At 39.5% G+C, this 17,042-nt stretch overlaps 2 protein-coding genes across 3 annotated transcripts; one reads left to right on the top strand and one right to left on the bottom strand.

Annotated features, from left to right (window-relative positions):
• Positions 1-365: 365 nt before the first annotated feature.
• LOC133734738 (CAX-interacting protein 4-like) lies at positions 366-1,840 on the bottom strand. The gene is made up of 2 exons (XM_062162357.1): positions 1,672-1,840; positions 366-1,399 (listed from the first exon to the last, which is right to left on the bottom strand). Exon 2 carries the CDS (start codon positions 1,375-1,377, stop codon positions 634-636), a length of 744 nt encoding a protein of 247 aa, XP_062018341.1. The 5' UTR covers positions 1,378-1,399; positions 1,672-1,840; the 3' UTR covers positions 366-633.
• Positions 1,841-2,868: 1,028 nt separating this feature from the next.
• Positions 2,869-10,080, top strand: LOC133732717 (TMV resistance protein N-like). Of its 2 annotated transcripts, none has more exons than XM_062160301.1 (6): positions 2,869-3,933; positions 4,050-5,145; positions 5,266-5,547; positions 5,631-6,656; positions 6,723-7,072; positions 7,169-7,306. In XM_062160301.1, exons 1-6 carry the CDS (start codon positions 3,428-3,430, stop codon positions 7,278-7,280), a joined length of 3,372 nt encoding a protein of 1,123 aa, XP_062016285.1. In that variant the 5' UTR covers positions 2,869-3,427; the 3' UTR covers positions 7,281-7,306. The 2 variants fall into 2 exon arrangements, 1 of the variants encoding a protein (XP_062016285.1); XR_009857290.1 differs by adding an exon at positions 9,387-10,080 and having other exon boundaries at positions 2,870-3,933; positions 6,723-7,419.
• The last annotated feature ends 6,962 nt before the right edge of the window (positions 10,081-17,042 follow it).

Here is a 17,042-nt window from a genome sequence, read left to right as displayed (position 1 = left end):
ATAAAAAAAATAAGTTATAATTCAAGTGCCCCATCTTTTGGAAAATCTTTGCCATTGGAATGAAGACATCATTCTCTCAATTTTAGCATAGTCGACATGCTGTCATCAATCTGATTAAGAGAAGCCTCTATTTCTTGTCATCAACTCGAAGACGAAGACGAACTACCATTCTAACAAACCAAGCAATTAATCTGCTTCCGCTATCCTTGGCTTTCTTTCAAATAATAGTTTCGAATGTGTGTGAAGAGGTTAGTTAATTATTTAAAATGTGAAAATTTTGCTGTATTTGCTGAGTATATATGGCAACACCCTCTTTTTTTCCTTGTAACCTTAGTCAACACAAAATTGATGAACAAAAATTACTTGAATAACTCTAATCAAGTTAAGGAGTAAATCATAGCAATACCATAGTCAACAACTTACTTGGAAGCTCGATCAGAATTAAATCAACCAAAACAGCACTTTAATACTAGTTCAGTTGATAGATGTGATCATACAGGTGTGAAAACCCAATACACCTTCAGCACCATGATGGTCCAGACTCCAGGCCCTAGTCAATTACGAGCTACGACGTTCAATCATATACGTACCCTACGAACTCAATTACTTACTACTCTTCCCATGTCGTCGACATTACTTACTACTCTTCCCATGTCGTCGACGTCGTTTATCATCCTCATCCGAGGACTCATCTCTCTTTCTCCGTTTCTCCTTTCCTCTTTTCTTCCTATCCTTTTCAGAATCATCTGAATCATCATGTTTCCTCTTTCTGCTTCTCCTCTTCTTCGACCTTCCTCTCTTCTTCCTCTCCCCAGAATCTGTATCTGAACCATCAACATCCGAGTCCTTGTTCTTCTTTTTCAGCTTCTCCTTTCGAAAACTCTTTTTCCCATATCTTTGAGCAATGAGCCTCTCCATATCAGAATCATAGTCCGAATCTGAACTCTCAATGTCTTCATCCTCCTCCTCACTATCAGTCTTAACAACATCTTTTTCCTTCGCTTTACCCAGCTTCCCCTTCAACTTGCCCAACTCAGAAGCAACATCAGCCTGGATAGCTTCAGGGTCCTCCTTCTCCTTGTCCTTAGCACTCAGAAAATTCCTACATTGATAGGTGAGGTGCCCAACCCGGCCGCACCTCTTGCACGCCCCACGAACCTCGTCAGAATTCGGCCCAGTTATACGAGCGAGTTGGAGAAGGCCTTGATAGCTAGCATATGCATTCTCAGCATCTGGTTTTGAGTTTGACAAATTCGGCTGAGGTGCATAGGGATCGTACCCAATTGTACTCTGCCATATACCATGAGTTTGAAGGGCAACACTACTGTGTACCCGATTGTTTGGGGGCATGCGAACCCTTCCTGCGGTGGCCGGCATCTTGAAATTCTAGGATCAAACCCTAAAAAGAAACAAACTATTTAAAATTCTCAGAAATTACACAAACAAAAAAAGAAAATTACTTGAATTTAAAAGCCAAAAGAGAACACAATTAGTCCTCAAAAGCACTAATACATATCATCGCCTGAAAATTTAAGCAAAAGAATCTAATTCCGATTCAATAGAGGACGTAACAATTACCACTGTACAATTGATTTTGTTCTTTCCTCGACCGGGAAAAAAAAGGTATATCCCTACGATGGAATGTAAATTCTAGGGTTGTCTTAGACGAACCTTGATGGCAGACGACTCTGGAGAAAAAGCGTTTAACTATGGACTGATTGTAAGAAGGAAACCCTTTATATGTTTTTAACTATGATTCGGCCGAAATTGAAAACCAATTGCCAAGCGGTCTTGCCGAGCGGACATCGTTCGCTGTTGGGCCTTTGTCCAAAAAAACAAATTGGTTGCGTGTTGTGACTACCTAGCTTTGAGAAGAAATCGGACCACTATAAAAGGATGAAATGTTGATCAATGATATGTCTACATGATAGATGGAGTGTGGTATTCGTTTTTAGTCATAGAGCAAGATTTTTGAGCAGATCACGTATTACATACATGCAAGTTGTTAATGAAATTCATTTTCTGATAAGGAAAAAAAGTTATTGGATGATACAGCTCAAAAGTTCAAAAATAGGGTGGCTAGTTTTTATACATATATATATTTTCTTTTAGCCTGATTTGGCTAGTTTAAAAACATTACAGCTTGAATACCGATTTTAAGATTAAAACGTATCAAATTTGAAACAAGGGGGAATGAACTTCCCACGGCAGCAAAAGAATGTGAACTCAAAGCCACAATAAAGATTCATTAAAAACCCTACTTTCAAAAGATTTACAAGCCACTACGATCAATTTGATAGACAATTTATTAGTTACAAACTTACAAATCCACAAGTTCACAGATAAATGAACTATGATCAAATGAGAGCCAAGAGGAAGTATACGCCAAGGCCCACATCTTTAGGAAGGTGAGAAGAAAAAGAAGGAAAAGTAAAGAAAACGCGTCTAATTATCTCACTACGCGGTTCTTGTCGGGATTTGTCCCGTGGTTTTTTCCCTTCACATTGAAGAGTTTCCATATTAAATTTGGTGTCTTTTTTTTTTTTTTTTTGACTTTGTCAAGGGGAACCCAAAAGCTTTCTAGGCCCAAGATAAACCCCTTCGGCGCATGTGAAATGCTCCAACTGTGTGGTCAGGCATTGTGCTGCAATGCACAGTTGAAGCATTTCACATGCGCCGAAGGGGTTTATCTTGGGCCTAGGAAGCATTTGGGTTCCCCTTGACAAAGTCAAAAAAAAAAAAAAAAAAAAAAAGAGACACCAAATTTAATGTGGAAACCCTTCAATGTGAAGGGAAAAAACCACGGGACAAAACTCCGAAAATCTTCCACTATGAAAATGGGATTACAATCACCAATCTCTCTAGAACACTAAAGGAAACACTCTTGGTTACGCACTCACAAGAATATTGTAAAAGAAGGATTGCTTTCTTTTTCTCTCCTTTCACAACTCTCTCACTCTCTCTTTCTGTCTCAAGCTCCCTCTAGCTCTCACTACATGCAGCTATATTTGCTGAAGGTCGGTATAGCTGCTTCTTCAATTCTTCTCACAACCGTTCTAGTCTCCATGTGAAGAAAAAGGGGCAGCCACCACAATTGACTCTAGCTGCTCCATGCCTTCTTGTTTACACAGCATGCTTGTTTTTTTCTCTTCACGCATGCTATCTCTTTTGCCTTTCTTTCTTTGTCTTCCACATGGTTTCATTTTTCTTTGTCTTTCACATGGTTTCATCTTTCTTTATTTCCTACAAGACAAAACCATTATGATGAGGAGGGAACCTAACAGTTCTCTCTCACTTTAATTCCTACACTGGCCATTCACTCTTCATTTTTCAGAGAGGTTTCCTCTGCAACTAGCTTTCATTTCCTCTTCCAGTTTTCACAGTTCACAGTGGTTTTCCCCTTAATTTTCGATCTTGGTGGTTTCCAATGGATTTGAGCACCTCCCCATCTCGTGCTTGGGCTGAATCAGCTCCCCGTTGGAATTACGATATTTTCTTGAGTTTCAGGGGTGAAGACACCCGCATGGGTTTTGTCTCCCATTTATACCGTGAACTGCAGTACCGGCTAGTATTCAAGACTTTCAAGGACGACCGAGAGCTTGAAATCGGAGCTAGTATCTCTCCGGAGCTCTTGAGAGCAATCGAGCAATCACATCTCGCCATCGTTGTTCTCTCACCCAACTATGCTTCTTCCACTTGGTGCTTGGATGAACTTTCCAAAATTATCGAGTCCATGGAAACCGGAGATAAGAGAATTCTGCCGGTTTTCTTTAATGTGGATCCATCCGACGTTCGACATCAAAGGAGCAGCTTTGCTGAAGGATTTGCTAAGCATGAAGTAAAGTTCAGTGCCGACCCAGAGAAGGTGGAGAGGTGGAGAGAGGCTTTAAGAAAAGTGGCCAATCTTTCTGGATGGGATAAAAAAAATTATAAGTAAGCACTACAACTTCACCCCTTGTTTGTTGTCTTTGAAGTTTTGACTTGTCATAGCAATGTTCTACTATATACATATATATTATTAGCTTAATGATTGTCTATTTTTCTGTTAGATGTGAAAGTGAGCTTATAGAAGTCATTGTGAAACGTGTGTGGGAGAAAATGCTTCCTACGATCACATTGTCAGATTCCAAAGAAAAGTTAGTCGGAATTGAATTTATACTCAGGCAAATGGGTTTGCTTTTAGCTCCTGAGGAGAAGGATGTTCGATTTATAGGAATATGGGGTATGGGTGGAGTGGGTAAGACTACCCTTGCTAGGCTAGTGTTCGAGAGAATTTCCCATTATTTTGAAGTGGCTGAGTTTCTTGATGTCCGGAAGTTTCATGGTCCACTAGTTAATCTTCAAAAACAGGTTCTTTCCCCAGTCTTGAAGGAAAATGTTTCACAAGTTTGGGATGAGTACAAAGGAACCTTTTTCATTAGAAAATGCCTGTCTAATAAAAAGGTTCTTCTTGTTGTTGATGATGTTGATAGCTGTGACATCCTAGAAAAAGTGGCTCTAGATAAATCTTGGTTTGGTGATGGAAGCAGAATCATTGTTACAACTAGAGATAAACGTCTCCTCACCGAGCGTCGTATAGAATTATCATTTGAGCTAGGGCGGTTAAATGACAATAATGCTCTTGAGCTCTTTAGTCACAAAGCCTTCGAAAAAGATCAGCCAGAGGAAGGGTTTTTAGAGCTTTCCAAGTGTTTTGTAGATTATGCCAAAGGGCTCCCATTAGCTCTTAAAACTCTGGGAAGTTCTTTGTATCAGAGAAAGCTAGAGGAATGGAATAGTGCATTGGAGTCACTAAAGAGAATTCCTAATCCGACAATTTTCGATTCGCTCAAATTAAGTTATGATGCCCTGATTCATTTGCAACAGGAGATTTTCTTGGACATTGCATTCTTCTACAAGAGGGTGGAGAAGGGGCGAGTTAATCAACTGCTAGAATATTGTTATGACTATAATTGTCTTATTGAGATAAATGTTCTTATCGAGAAATCTCTCTTAACTATTGATCTGGACAACAATGTCGGGATGCATGGTTTGATAGAAGAAATGGCATGGGAAATTGTTTGTCAACACTCTCGTGAGGAGCCTGGTCTTCGCAGCCGTTTGTGTCATCGTAAGGACATCTTTCTTGTATTCACGGGAAATACGGTAAGAAGTTATATATATAATCCAAGTTTAAATTCAAAATAGAAAATACATTTTGTTTTAGCATGATATATATTAAACCTGTGTGAAATTAACTTTTCCTTTGTTCTGAATTAATATCAGGGAACAGAAGCAATCAGAGGCATACGGTTATGTTTACCTTGTTTAGAAGAGGCAGATTCAAGCTGGAATTTTGAATGCTTCTCTAGGATGCGCAAACTAAAGTTTCTTGAATTTGATAATTTAATAATTAGTTCAGGCCCCAAATTCCTCCCAAATTCCTTGAGAATTCTCATATGGAATTGGTATCCTTCCAAATCTCTTCCAGCTAGTTTCCGGCCAAATATGCTTGCTGCACTGAAGATGCAAAGAAGCAATCTTGTCCGGCTTTGGGATGGAAGACAGGTAACAATGTTGATAATGTTTTCTACTTCAAAATATAGTCTTAAGTTTCCCGAAGGTAATTATTTGTTCTATGCATTGTACAGGACTTGCCTTCCTTGAAAGAAATAGATCTTAGTGAGTCCAAAAACTTGAAGGAGACCCCAAATTTCACAGGTATTCCGAATCTTGAGGTGTTGTGGCTTGCAGAATGTGACGGTTTAGTTAAGGTCCATCCATCCATTGCAGTCCACAAAAAGCTTAAACGGTTGACACTCCAAAAATGTAAAAATGTTAGGAGTTTCCCAAGTAAGATTGAAATGGATTCTCTCGAGTTTCTCAGCCTTGATGACTGCTCAAAAGTAAAGATTCCAGAATTTGGAGAAGGGATGAAAAATTTGTTTAGACTTGAGATATCTGGGACCTTAACTGAGGAACTACCTTCATCAATTGAACATCTGGTTGGCCTTACTTATCTGATTATATGTGATAGCAAAAGTCTCCAGAGTCTCCCGGGTACGGCAGTTTTTAAACTGAAGTCTCTTCAAGGACTCAATATGCGTGGATGCCCAAAGCTTAAGAAACTTGCAGAAAATATGGGGGAGATAGTGTCCGAAAAACCGCCAGCCTTGCGACGTTTATCATCTATGAAAAGTAAGCTTATGGCCTCTACGGGCTTATTTAAAAGAAAGAGTCCAGAGCCTTTGTGCTTGCCGCCAACTCCAAGGGCTTTACCGTCTTTGCAGTCGTTATATCTAAATGATTGTAATTTGTGTCAAGGAGTTATCCCCGACGATATTGGCTACTGCTTTCCATCTCTACAATACTTGTTTGTTGGAGGAAATAATTTTGTTAGTCTTCCTGCAAGCATTAAATGCCTCTCTCAGCTTCAGGTCATTAATTTGAAGAGGTGCAAAAGGCTTGAACAATTACCGGATCTCCCATCGAAAGATGCATTAGAAGTATGGGCAGACGATTGTGATTCCTTAAAAATGTTGTCAGAACCATCGCAGCAGGGCACAATCACCAATTTGAAGTTCTTTCGCTTAACAACTGTCAATTGCTTTGGATTGATTGACAATGAAGGCTTCAATAATCGAATATTTTCAATGCTAAGGAGATTGGCCACTCAGGTACTCTCTCTCTCTCTCTCTCTCTCTCATATTGAACATGTATAATTATTTCTTTGGTGTACGTAGGGGATCTCTCCCGAGTTATTTGACTCATCCCACTATGGTGCTCCTCCTCCGTCACTCGATATTGTAAGTCCTGGAAGTAAGATTCCAGACTGGTTCGATATTCAAAGCGAGGGAGATTCATTGACTGCTCAGCTGGCTCCGGATCGGGAATCAGAGTTGATGGGCATTGTGTTTTGTGTTGTTTTTGCCGATCAGAAAGATCCTGTCACTCTCGAGTCTAATCAATTGACAATTGACTGTTCATCGCCAGCGATTCATCAAGGATACTATCAATTTCTGCCTTTAGCAGACCCAAGGCATATGATGGGAGATCATCTTTGGGTGGTTTTTATGCCTCATGGTCGAATCAAGTATACCACAAGCTGCTCTATTAGGTTCTCATTCGACGCGTATTATTACCGAGGGATTACTAATGATTATATTTCATGCTCGACTTATCACGGCAGGATTACTGATTATATTCCATGCTCGAATTGTGTGAAGAGGTGTGGGGCTCGATTGTTGTACGAGCAAGATTTGAAAAACCTCCTCAATGGAATGGAACAACCAACATCTTGAAGCGGAGTCGTGAATATTGTGACTCGGAGGAGGCAGAGGCAGAGGCAGAGGAAGGTCCAAGTTCAATTGCAAAGTGGTAGCTCTAACAAAGAATCATTTTTCAAAACACTCAAGGCATGAATACTAATTCTCTGGAGAGGTATGTTTTTGTGATTTATATAAATGGTTTATGTCTGATGTAGGTTCCATTAACTGATTAACCCGGTCCACGTAATTTATATTTGTGTATCTGTATATAAAAGGTTCATCAATAAGTGAAGCCCTAAGTTATTTTTTTTTTTTTTGTCTGAGTTAGAGATTGCCTTTATATGTGGCTCAAATATCCAAAATAAATAAACTCGTGTATTTCTCACCAAAAAGAAAAGTTGCATAAATTGTACTAACAATACCATTTTGAGTAATTGTTGTACTCATGATTCGTAACCGCAATAAATTGTTTATGTTAAACGTGTTTTTCCTCATTGACAGGCTTATTCTCATTTAGACTCTTATAATTTTTGTTTTGTTTCAGAAAATATATCTCTGATTCGTGTGTATTTATCCATGCATGTAAGCCATTTTCTTTTTAAGGAAAGACCATTGACTCATCAAGTTTTGTTTTAAACCACAAGTATTGCTGCATTTTTTTTTTTTTTTTTTGAGAAAGTAGATAATTTCATTGCTTATCCATGGCCAGAAGGCACGTACATCAGATGTTGTCTCATACCAATAGTTCTAGATGGCACAAGCTGCCAAGCAAAAGATAGGTGACCCTCATTGTTAACACATACGCTCACTTATTGAGCCCAGTAACAAGAAATCAAATCCTCACTACAAGCCTCTCCTTAAAAAGTAATCCTAGTCGCCTAGAGACCTCAATTGGTGTACAACTATGGAAAACTAAGAAGCAAGTAATAGAAGACCCAACTTCAAGTAATGGGCAAGAAGATCGACCAGGGAAAATCTAAATCTTCCCTTTGCCCTTGTCTCGAGGGCTAGGAATTGATCCTCCAGATGAAGGATAGGTGAGACGCAGAGGGGCAACACCATGCTTCTTAATGGGACGCTGGTTTTCTTCAATGTGACAAGAGGAGCATCATTGTCATCTTCAAGCAATCTCAATGCTTCAGCTTGCAAGGTTGGGATTTTACCACCCAAAACAGTCTTGAATTTCTTCGGGGAGGGATTGCAAACATCACCACGCTCCCTTTTCTTGGAAGTCACAGCATTCTGTTGCAGCACCTGTTCTATAACTGCACCACCAGCATCAGCTAGGGCAGAGGCAGTAACAACTGCATGCTCAGACACCAATCCCACAGTCTTGTCCAGTTCATGCTCCGTCACCGAGCCACTAGTCACTTCCTTTCCTGAGTCAGTAGCCGGAGTAGTGGATGGATCAGTTGGTAAGGCAGAAGAAGAAATATTGCGTTCCACCCGTCTGATAGTTGGCTTTTTCTTCTTAGGAACAGTGGAAGGGGCCATGAAAAACTCACGTTTATTCTGAGCTGAGAAAGAGAAGGCTCCTCCTGAGGTCGATGGTCCCGAAAAACTCAGCACCCTAGGTGTTGATATGGTTGTGTTCGGCTCGTGACATGGAATCCCAGCATGTGTGACGAGACCACATTGCGAGCACCGTCCTTTCAAATGCTCGAACTGAAACTGCAACACAGGTTCTACCCCAACATCTAGGAACACTTTGCGCTCAAGGAACACCGGCTTAGAGATGTCATGATTAACCAAGATCCGGATTATACCCTTTTCTAGGTATATCAATGTCGCAAGGGTTCCTACATTGGTTTAAGTATTCTTAATTTATGGACAATCTATCCAAAACATCGTTGTCCTGTAAGAGAAAAGTTGTACACAAAATTGAATTGCATCCACGAATAAACATGTCTTGGAGCCTTATAATCCAATAGTTGATATTCATCACTCCCATATTCAAGGTTGATCATGCTACAACCAACATGCTAACAATGTGATGACATTAATTCAAGTTGTGATTAGTTTTTACTTTATTTTTATCTTTTGTATGTCAAGGATTATTAGTTTGTACTCTATAGCAAAAGTTATGAGATGTGGAAAATACATCTGCCCGTAACGAGTTGTATTCATCTTATGCTACAGGAACTACGTACCCCTTTCTGCTTCTGATTTTCGTACAGCTGGGCTGCTAGTGGTCTCTCTGGCGATAATAGTCTTCCGCTATTCTTCCTTTGAGTACTTGAGGAGCCCGTCCACAACAAGATTTGTGGCACATTGGCCGGGGCTATCTCTGCCTCCGTCACGATGCCACGTTGATGTTGTTAAGACGAGGCTGATCAAGATGTTGATTTGATTGGTTTGAGATTTCTCTTCCATATTCCTTTTCATTTGTTGTCCTCATTCCTTCTACTGCTCAAATTCATTCCTACACATAGTAAATTATTGTAGCAATTTTTAGTGTCCTGTAAATTAATTTTCTAAGAGTAATGAGTAGAAGACTAGAAGTGGAAGTCGAAGACCATGAACCAGTTCATTACTTTCTATGTTCTCTTTCACGAAATGTTAATGCATAATGCCGTAGAGATATCATTACTTTCTATGTTCTCTTTCACGAGTTGTATTCATCTTACTATTTATATCGTTCCTCTTTTATTACTGCAATATGTAAATCATTCCACTTTGTCTCTGTATTTCTAGAATTCTGTTTTCTGTTAGCAACAAAATATGGAAAATGATAGTACTGTGGCGTAGGACAAAAGGCAGGGGTGGAGGGAGCATAGCAGCAGCGTACTCTGCTGCACCCCCTGAACCATAGGAAAGGGCAAAAACATAAATATAACTACTGATCTTGAATGTGTTTTGTAGTTCTACTGAGGCATTCCAAGGTCTAGTCTTTGGTCGAGTGCTTCTTGTTTCTAGTAATCTTAAAATGCATCTGTAAGGCCAAATTTGTTGTGTTCATATTCTTGTCTTCATGCTAACTAATTTCTTAATAATGTGTTTATTTAAGTCAGATTTCTTAGACCTTAGAAGTTTTGTTTTTCTAGAAATTTTTCAGAAACTTCATTGAAGTGTTCCATGATAACAGAAAGTCTTGCAACCTCCCAACTATGAGGTTTTGACTTTACGTGATACCTCCATTAATGGTGTTTTTCCTTCTTTAAGTTTAGCCAAGTTCTGTATCAATGAGGTTTGTCTTAGTAGCTAGGTTTAGTTCTGGGTAGCAATTTTGGGTGTTTGAGGAATTTGGAATCTTTTTGGTCCAGAGTCTGTGCTTAAGGATGTAGTTATGCTTGTAGACGTAGCACCAGAGTAATCAACATTGACTAGCGGTGGAAGAGGATCCGTGCTCTGTTTAATACTTATAATTTCAATACATAAAAAGTGACAAACTTGAGTAAATTCTAATGGCATCGAACCATTTTTAAGTTAAAAGACTTTTACTCTAAAATATCGAGTTTGCCATTCTTTAGTATAGGCTGACCTATGGGGTAGTTTCTCACACAAGTCCACAGTCCACAGTCCACAGTCCACAGTCCATACCTTAAATTGCCAATGAAGGAGAGTAAATCCCTGCACACTTTCTTGTTACCATGTACGACGTAAGCAAGTCCACACCTTGGCCAGTCAAAAACCAAAAGAAGAAAAAGGACACAAGTCCACACCAATTGCCTAACAAAAGTAAGTGATCGGGTTTGGATGTTTTCAATTTTACGTCTTCATTCATGTACTATTTATATATTTGTACATTGTAAACCTTATTTGATAAGGGAGAATCATTTTCTGCAAAGTGATTGGAATTCTAATTTCATTAATTCTATATATAAACAGATGGCCAACCATCTGCCTTGATCAGAGTCAATTCCAAGAGTAGCTCTAGTGCTGTGTATGATTACTTCTCTGCTAAGCTTGCTGATATTGAATGCAATGATGTAAGTTGAAGTTTTGAGTCTTCCACTTGCAATTTAGGTATAGGTGAATGGGATGTTTAAGATAAAGTTTCGTTTTTGTTTTGTTTGAAATGGATGCAAGTCAGGGATCGTGTGGAAATGGTGCTAAAGTACATTGAGGATGGAGATCTCCATTGCTGGAGCTTACTGGATATTAGGGCTTTTAATATTGGACTTGGTCAATGGCGCTCAAAGTTGAATTGCTTTACTAATCCATACATGTATGAACAGGTTTGGAATGTGACCTTAATATGATGAAAACATCTAGGAACTATGCTTGGGAATTGAGATATAAGATATCCTTATATATGAGTTTGTAACCAGTAAAAAAAAAAAATCTTACTAATACAATATAGTAGAATCTGTTAAAATCCAAACAAATATTGCTAATACAATACAGTAGAATCTGTTCAAATCCATATGGAATTAAAACAATCCGTGAATTCTGTAGAGTCCATGCATGGGAATCCACGGATTATAAAAAGTCAAACAAAATCACTTAAAATCTAGATTGAATACACCCCCCTCAATGTGTTTTTCTTGTACTGTGGTCTATTTTAATGCAAACTGGAAGAGTGTTTGTTCGCTTTCAAGTTTACTTAGGACACACCCACATAGAAAGTGAAACATTACTTTAGAGAAGGATAATTGGGATACTACTTTGCTGTCAGATGAGGACACAAGGAAACTAGGTGCTTACAGCCACTTTGACTGTTTTGGCTTGACGCAATGTTGAAGACGCGCATATAATTTTTGAGCTTTGATAGTAGACGAGTTCGTCAAGTAAAAATGGTACTTCAAGGTCGCTATTCTAAATGAAAACTTTACGAATTCCGAGGAATCAACGTCGAGTGGTAATCCTCGAATTTCGTCGAGTATTATCTAAAGTGATTATTAGAGCTTGACGCCATGATCAATTGACGGTTCGTCCAATAATGCCAAGTGGCATTTCAAATTGGTGTTCAACGACGTGTTGTAGCCGCCTAGTGGTCGCGATTTTAGCAATGTGGCATCAAGGTTATCGAATTGTGTGCATGTTTTGACTTGGGCAAACTGTCATAGTTATTCAATCATGAAGTAAATAGTATCTGCTAGTGGTTACAAGTAAAGGTGTATGTGGGTTGGGTAACCAAGACCATTGATAACTACGTGGCTAGCGTCCATGACGACATTGTCGACGTGTCATTCATAGTGACGTTCGACGAAAGTTATTTGTGTTGGGCAAACAAAGAAAGCTTGGTTTCTCTTCTTGGTTGCTACTAATGTTTAAGGTCCAAATTCCCCAAGTATTCTTTACTTTCGTTGAATGGAATTTTGGTGTGGAAGACAAGTTGTTTTCGATGGTTTTTAAAACTAAGCTACCATTGCACGGTTGCAACGAATTTGCTATTCAGCAACTTGCTTATCGAAAAGAAGCATGATTCACTGAAGAAAGTGTATCCTATGGAAAGTATAATAGGGATACTTACTGAATTGATAAAAATAGCTCCGGAATTGGGATATGAAAATAATGGAAGCACAAAATGTGAAAGTTTTACGAATGTTATTGTGTTGTGTAAGTTGATGCGTGATGGAGTATTCCACGCAAATTATTTACAAGAAATACTTGAGAATTCTTACACTAAAGCATTGGTTATCTACTTGTGGCACTGAATTTGTGAGAAGTGGATTTGTCACTGCCTTGCAGTATGTTGTTATTGAGAATAGTGGGTGACTAAGTGTTAGTCCCCAGTTTATTTGAAAGCCTATTGAATTATTCAGAAAAGTTGAAATACTAATGTCGTTGTTTATGGCATTGAGCTCAGAGTAGTTGGACGACGTAATGAGATCAAATGTATGCATATACACACAATGTGATTGAGAAAATAATTGCAATTTGCGTAAGCAAATGGCTTAAGAGTTTGATGAAGTTGACCCCATAAGTGAAGTAAGATAAACAATATGAAAGGTAAAGGTTCAAAAAGTATCAGGGGAAGCTAAAACTATGTCTTGTGCACACTCGAGTCCGAGGTGAAAAGAAGTAACCTCTCTTATATCAAGCATTTTGCAAATTTCGAGGGCGAAAATTTTAAGGAGGGTGGAATGTGAGGCCCCGAAAATTTCTATTTAATTTTTGAAGGAAATTTTTGCCATAAGAATTTAACGAGGCGAAAGAAGTGGAAGAAAATAATTTTAGAGGTTTCTTTGGTGAAGAGATCACAATTTGGGCCATATGATTTATGTAACGCCCAAAACTGCACCTCATCAGCTTGAGCACGTCACAGTGCCGCGTGTCTCTAAGACATAAACTGAATGTTCAGTTTATGTCCTAAAAACCCGCAAATTCAGTTTATGTCCTAAAAACCCGCAAGGCATTTTAGTTAAATCGTTTTTCGTAAATCGCGTAGGGGAAACGTCGAAATACTTTTTGAGGTGAAAACTTTTTAGAAATCATTTATCGAACTTATTCGTCTAAAGCACTTCTAGATCACCACTAGGGTAAACAAGAGTTGGTACATTTCGAGACAAGAAGAAATAAGAATTATCAAGTTCCAAATTTAACGACTCTCAAGAAGAGTTCAAGACTGGACACGAAACCTGAATTCAGTTACTACTGTTCACCGAAGCTATCTCCGCGCACCCTGCTCCGTCCGTCAATCCCGTCACCAGTGCACAGTACCTACATCCACACTGTTGTAGGGGTGAGCTTTCGTCCTCGCTGCTCATTGGGAAATCATCTCGACTAGGTTTGAAAAGAATGTAATATTGCTTTGTGGCCACAGTATAAAAACATACTCAAAACCATGTCATTTAAAGAACGACAAACTTTAAATATCTTTCGGACTCAAAATCCAATGCACAAAACTCAAAGAAATGCATAATACCTGATGGCCAGTCCCATGGACCAACTACACGGCCTTAACTCAAATAAAATCATCACCAGGTAAGCGTAGTGAGAGTGTCCACTTACGCCATATCACCTAGAAATAGTGTCACACCTCAGAGGATGTCAGACACCATTCCGTCCATACGGCCCCTCCGAAGGTTTAGGGGATCGAAGCCCAAGGAATCGCTATGTTCCACTCACTCTCAAGCCATCAATAACCAAACCATGCAACTCAAATATGCATAAACATTTAATTCAAAACGGAAAACAACTAACCGAATGAGTCCCGAGTCCCCTACCTGGATTTCGATGCTTTAACCTTTTACGTTGTCCGAGATTCACGAACCTTCCGTTCCTCGGGTAACTGGAAATCCTAGATGCTGACATTTTGATAGTTAATATCTCATTCAACAATTATATGAAATCTCGACGATTAATAAATCGTCCAACCAACTTTTCCTAGTTTGACCAGGAGTTGACTAATTTGACCACGTTTGACCAATCGAGATAGGTTCAATAATTAACTTAGATTATCGAACATTCACTTGAAATTACGATATCGACCAAACATATATTGAGTGCACCCGATTACTAAGGCCACCCAATATATATTACTTTCTTCTCTCTATTTGTTATCACTTCAACACTCAACTTTATTTCTAACTCAAATTTCGTCGGATAGCAATTCCGATAGAATTACTATGGACACCCATACTTTCAAATTTTTCATACAAGGTGTACTCAAAATTACTAAGGACACCCAAGCTTCATAACTTGACCATTTTTCGATTATTCCACATCAATTCATAACTTCTGTACTTTTACTTCTTAATTCACAAAAGCCAAAATTCCGACCTAACAACATAATTCAATTAACCCCTACATCACCAGTCAACCATCTCACAGTAAGCATACAACAAAGCAATCAACCCCAATCCAAAATTTCAATACCAGTAGCAAATTCATCAACACAAAATCAAGAGGTTTCCAATTTCACATACACTCAATCTGAACATGCAAACCATACCGCACATCCAACCCAAATCTTCACTTTCAGGGATTAACATCCGATTATCACCAAGTACCAAACTTTGATTCAAGATCAGGATTATACCTTGGAAAAATCGATTCCAACCAAATCAACTCATTGCCGAAACTCAACTGATGATGAACTAATGCTTCTGATGCAATCGACCCAGCAAGCTTCCCAATTTCACTTCAATAGACGCAGTCAAGACGGAAACCGAGCCCAGAAGTGTCGGAGAAGTCGCCGGTGCCCAAGGACACGGCGGAGCCGTGGCTACCCAGAAACGCAAAATCGTCAAAACTTGATTTTTTTTTTTTTTTGAAAAGATCGTCAAAACTTGATTAAATCGAAAAAATAATTTTACTAGGGTGTTGAGCATGACGGGGAGGTGAGTTTCCATACCAAATGCAGCTTAATCGGTCGCCGGAAGTTGCAGAGGTGGCTGGAGAAAGCTCGGGCTTCCAGTCGTCAATTCTTCGTTCCGGGCCGTTGCATGTACAATCCGACACCGCAGAGATGTAGGCGACGACGAGACGAGGCTTTTCCCGGTGGTCCGCCGCGAAGAAGTGGCCGGGGAAGCGTTTTCCGGTCAGGCCCAGTTGCGGGTCTCGTTCCAGGTCGGAGAACTCTGGTTCTCTCTCTTTCTCTCTCGATCATTCTGGTCCTTCCAACTGATCAAGGGCCTATATAAATGTGTCCAATTAACGAGGGACGACCACGATCAAGCGGTGGCTGGATGGATGGCCACGATCGCACCGCAGAATTCTCTTTTCCCTAAGTAATTTTATAAAATCCCATAACTTCGGAAAATGACTATAAATAGTTAGGGTATCCGGAAAATTCTCCGAAAATTTCCACGAACTCGTCGTGTCGTGTACTTTATTATCCAACACTTAAATTGAAGATTTCAATTTATGAAAATTTCTGAAAATATTCTCGAGCCCTTTGGCAATTGTCGATATCGTGAAATAATTTCTCGTACGATCACCAATAAGTTCAACACATTTTTCCGGGGCTCACAATTTAAGTTCGGGCCAATGTTCTTTCATTTGGGCCTAGAATGTTACTAGAGTTTATTGAGACAAATTGTCGAAGTTAATTTGAAATGAAGACGAAGTGGATTTTTATGTAATCGAGTTTTGGGGCTAGCTTGAAGTCGAAGATATAAAAAGGGTATTGTCGATGAAAAACAATCGAAGGTTACGAGCCCAAAACCCGAAAGTAATCAGCTAAAAGAATTGGGTAATTTGTCGCAAGGGCGCAACGGACATTTTGCACGAGATATAAATAAAAGGGGTTAGAAAACCCTAGAACCCCAAAGCTCCCTCTTCCTCTCACCTGGCCGCGTCGCTCTCTCTCTCCCCAACCTCTTTCTTTCTCACCTTCTCTCTCTACCAGTGCCTAAAACTCCATCTCTGGCCACCAGTTTTGGTCAACGCCACCACGTACCAATCAAACCCACATCCAAATCCGATCAAAGCCCAACCATGCACTGCTGGCAACCTCCACACTCGACAACCCAAGACTGCGACGCCATTGTTCCTTGACCCTCGCCTGTTTCCGGTCATTTCTTCACACTGCCACCGTCATTCCACTCAGCAAGCAGAGGGGAACAAAACGCAAAAGTCTCGTCACCCACTGAAGACGGGTAACGCCGTACGAGCTTCGCTGGAACTCGTAGCTATGCATGCCTTCGTTCTCCAACCTTCAGTTCCAATTGAACCAAACCACCACCAAGGCTTTGATCAGCGCCTATTCTTCTATCAGAACCCTGTAATCCCTGTCACTTCTCGATTTTTAAGCACAAAAATAAATCCAATAAACAAACAAAATACACAGGGCGTGATGATTCAAACATCGATCTTAAATACCAGGAAAATTTTCTTTAAAAAAAAAAATGAGTGTACTACTAAGTTCCGAACTCACAATGTCAATATAGACTCGTTCTTTAGAGA

The sequence above is a fragment of the Rosa rugosa genome, chromosome 2, assembly GCF_958449725.1.
Source record: "Rosa rugosa chromosome 2, drRosRugo1.1, whole genome shotgun sequence".
NCBI classification, from domain to species: domain Eukaryota; kingdom Viridiplantae; phylum Streptophyta; class Magnoliopsida; order Rosales; family Rosaceae; genus Rosa; species Rosa rugosa.
Note: the sequence above shows the minus strand (reverse complement) of the source record. Positions and strands in the feature narration are given on the sequence as shown.

Coding starts and splice junctions, on each gene's coding strand:
- LOC133734738 (XM_062162357.1), bottom strand. CDS start 1,377: ATGCCGGCCACCGCAGGAAGGGTTCGCATGCCCCCAAACAATCGGGTA.
- LOC133732717 (XM_062160301.1), top strand. CDS start 3,428: ATGGATTTGAGCACCTCCCCATCTCGTGCTTGGGCTGAATCAGCTCCC. Junction 5,548..5,630: donor GGCTTTGGGATGGAAGACAG/GTAACAATGTTG, acceptor TGCATTGTACAG/GACTTGCCTTCCTTGAAAGA. Junction 7,073..7,168: donor ATGCCTCATGGTCGAATCAA/GTATACCACAAG, acceptor TTATCACGGCAG/GATTACTGATTATATTCCAT.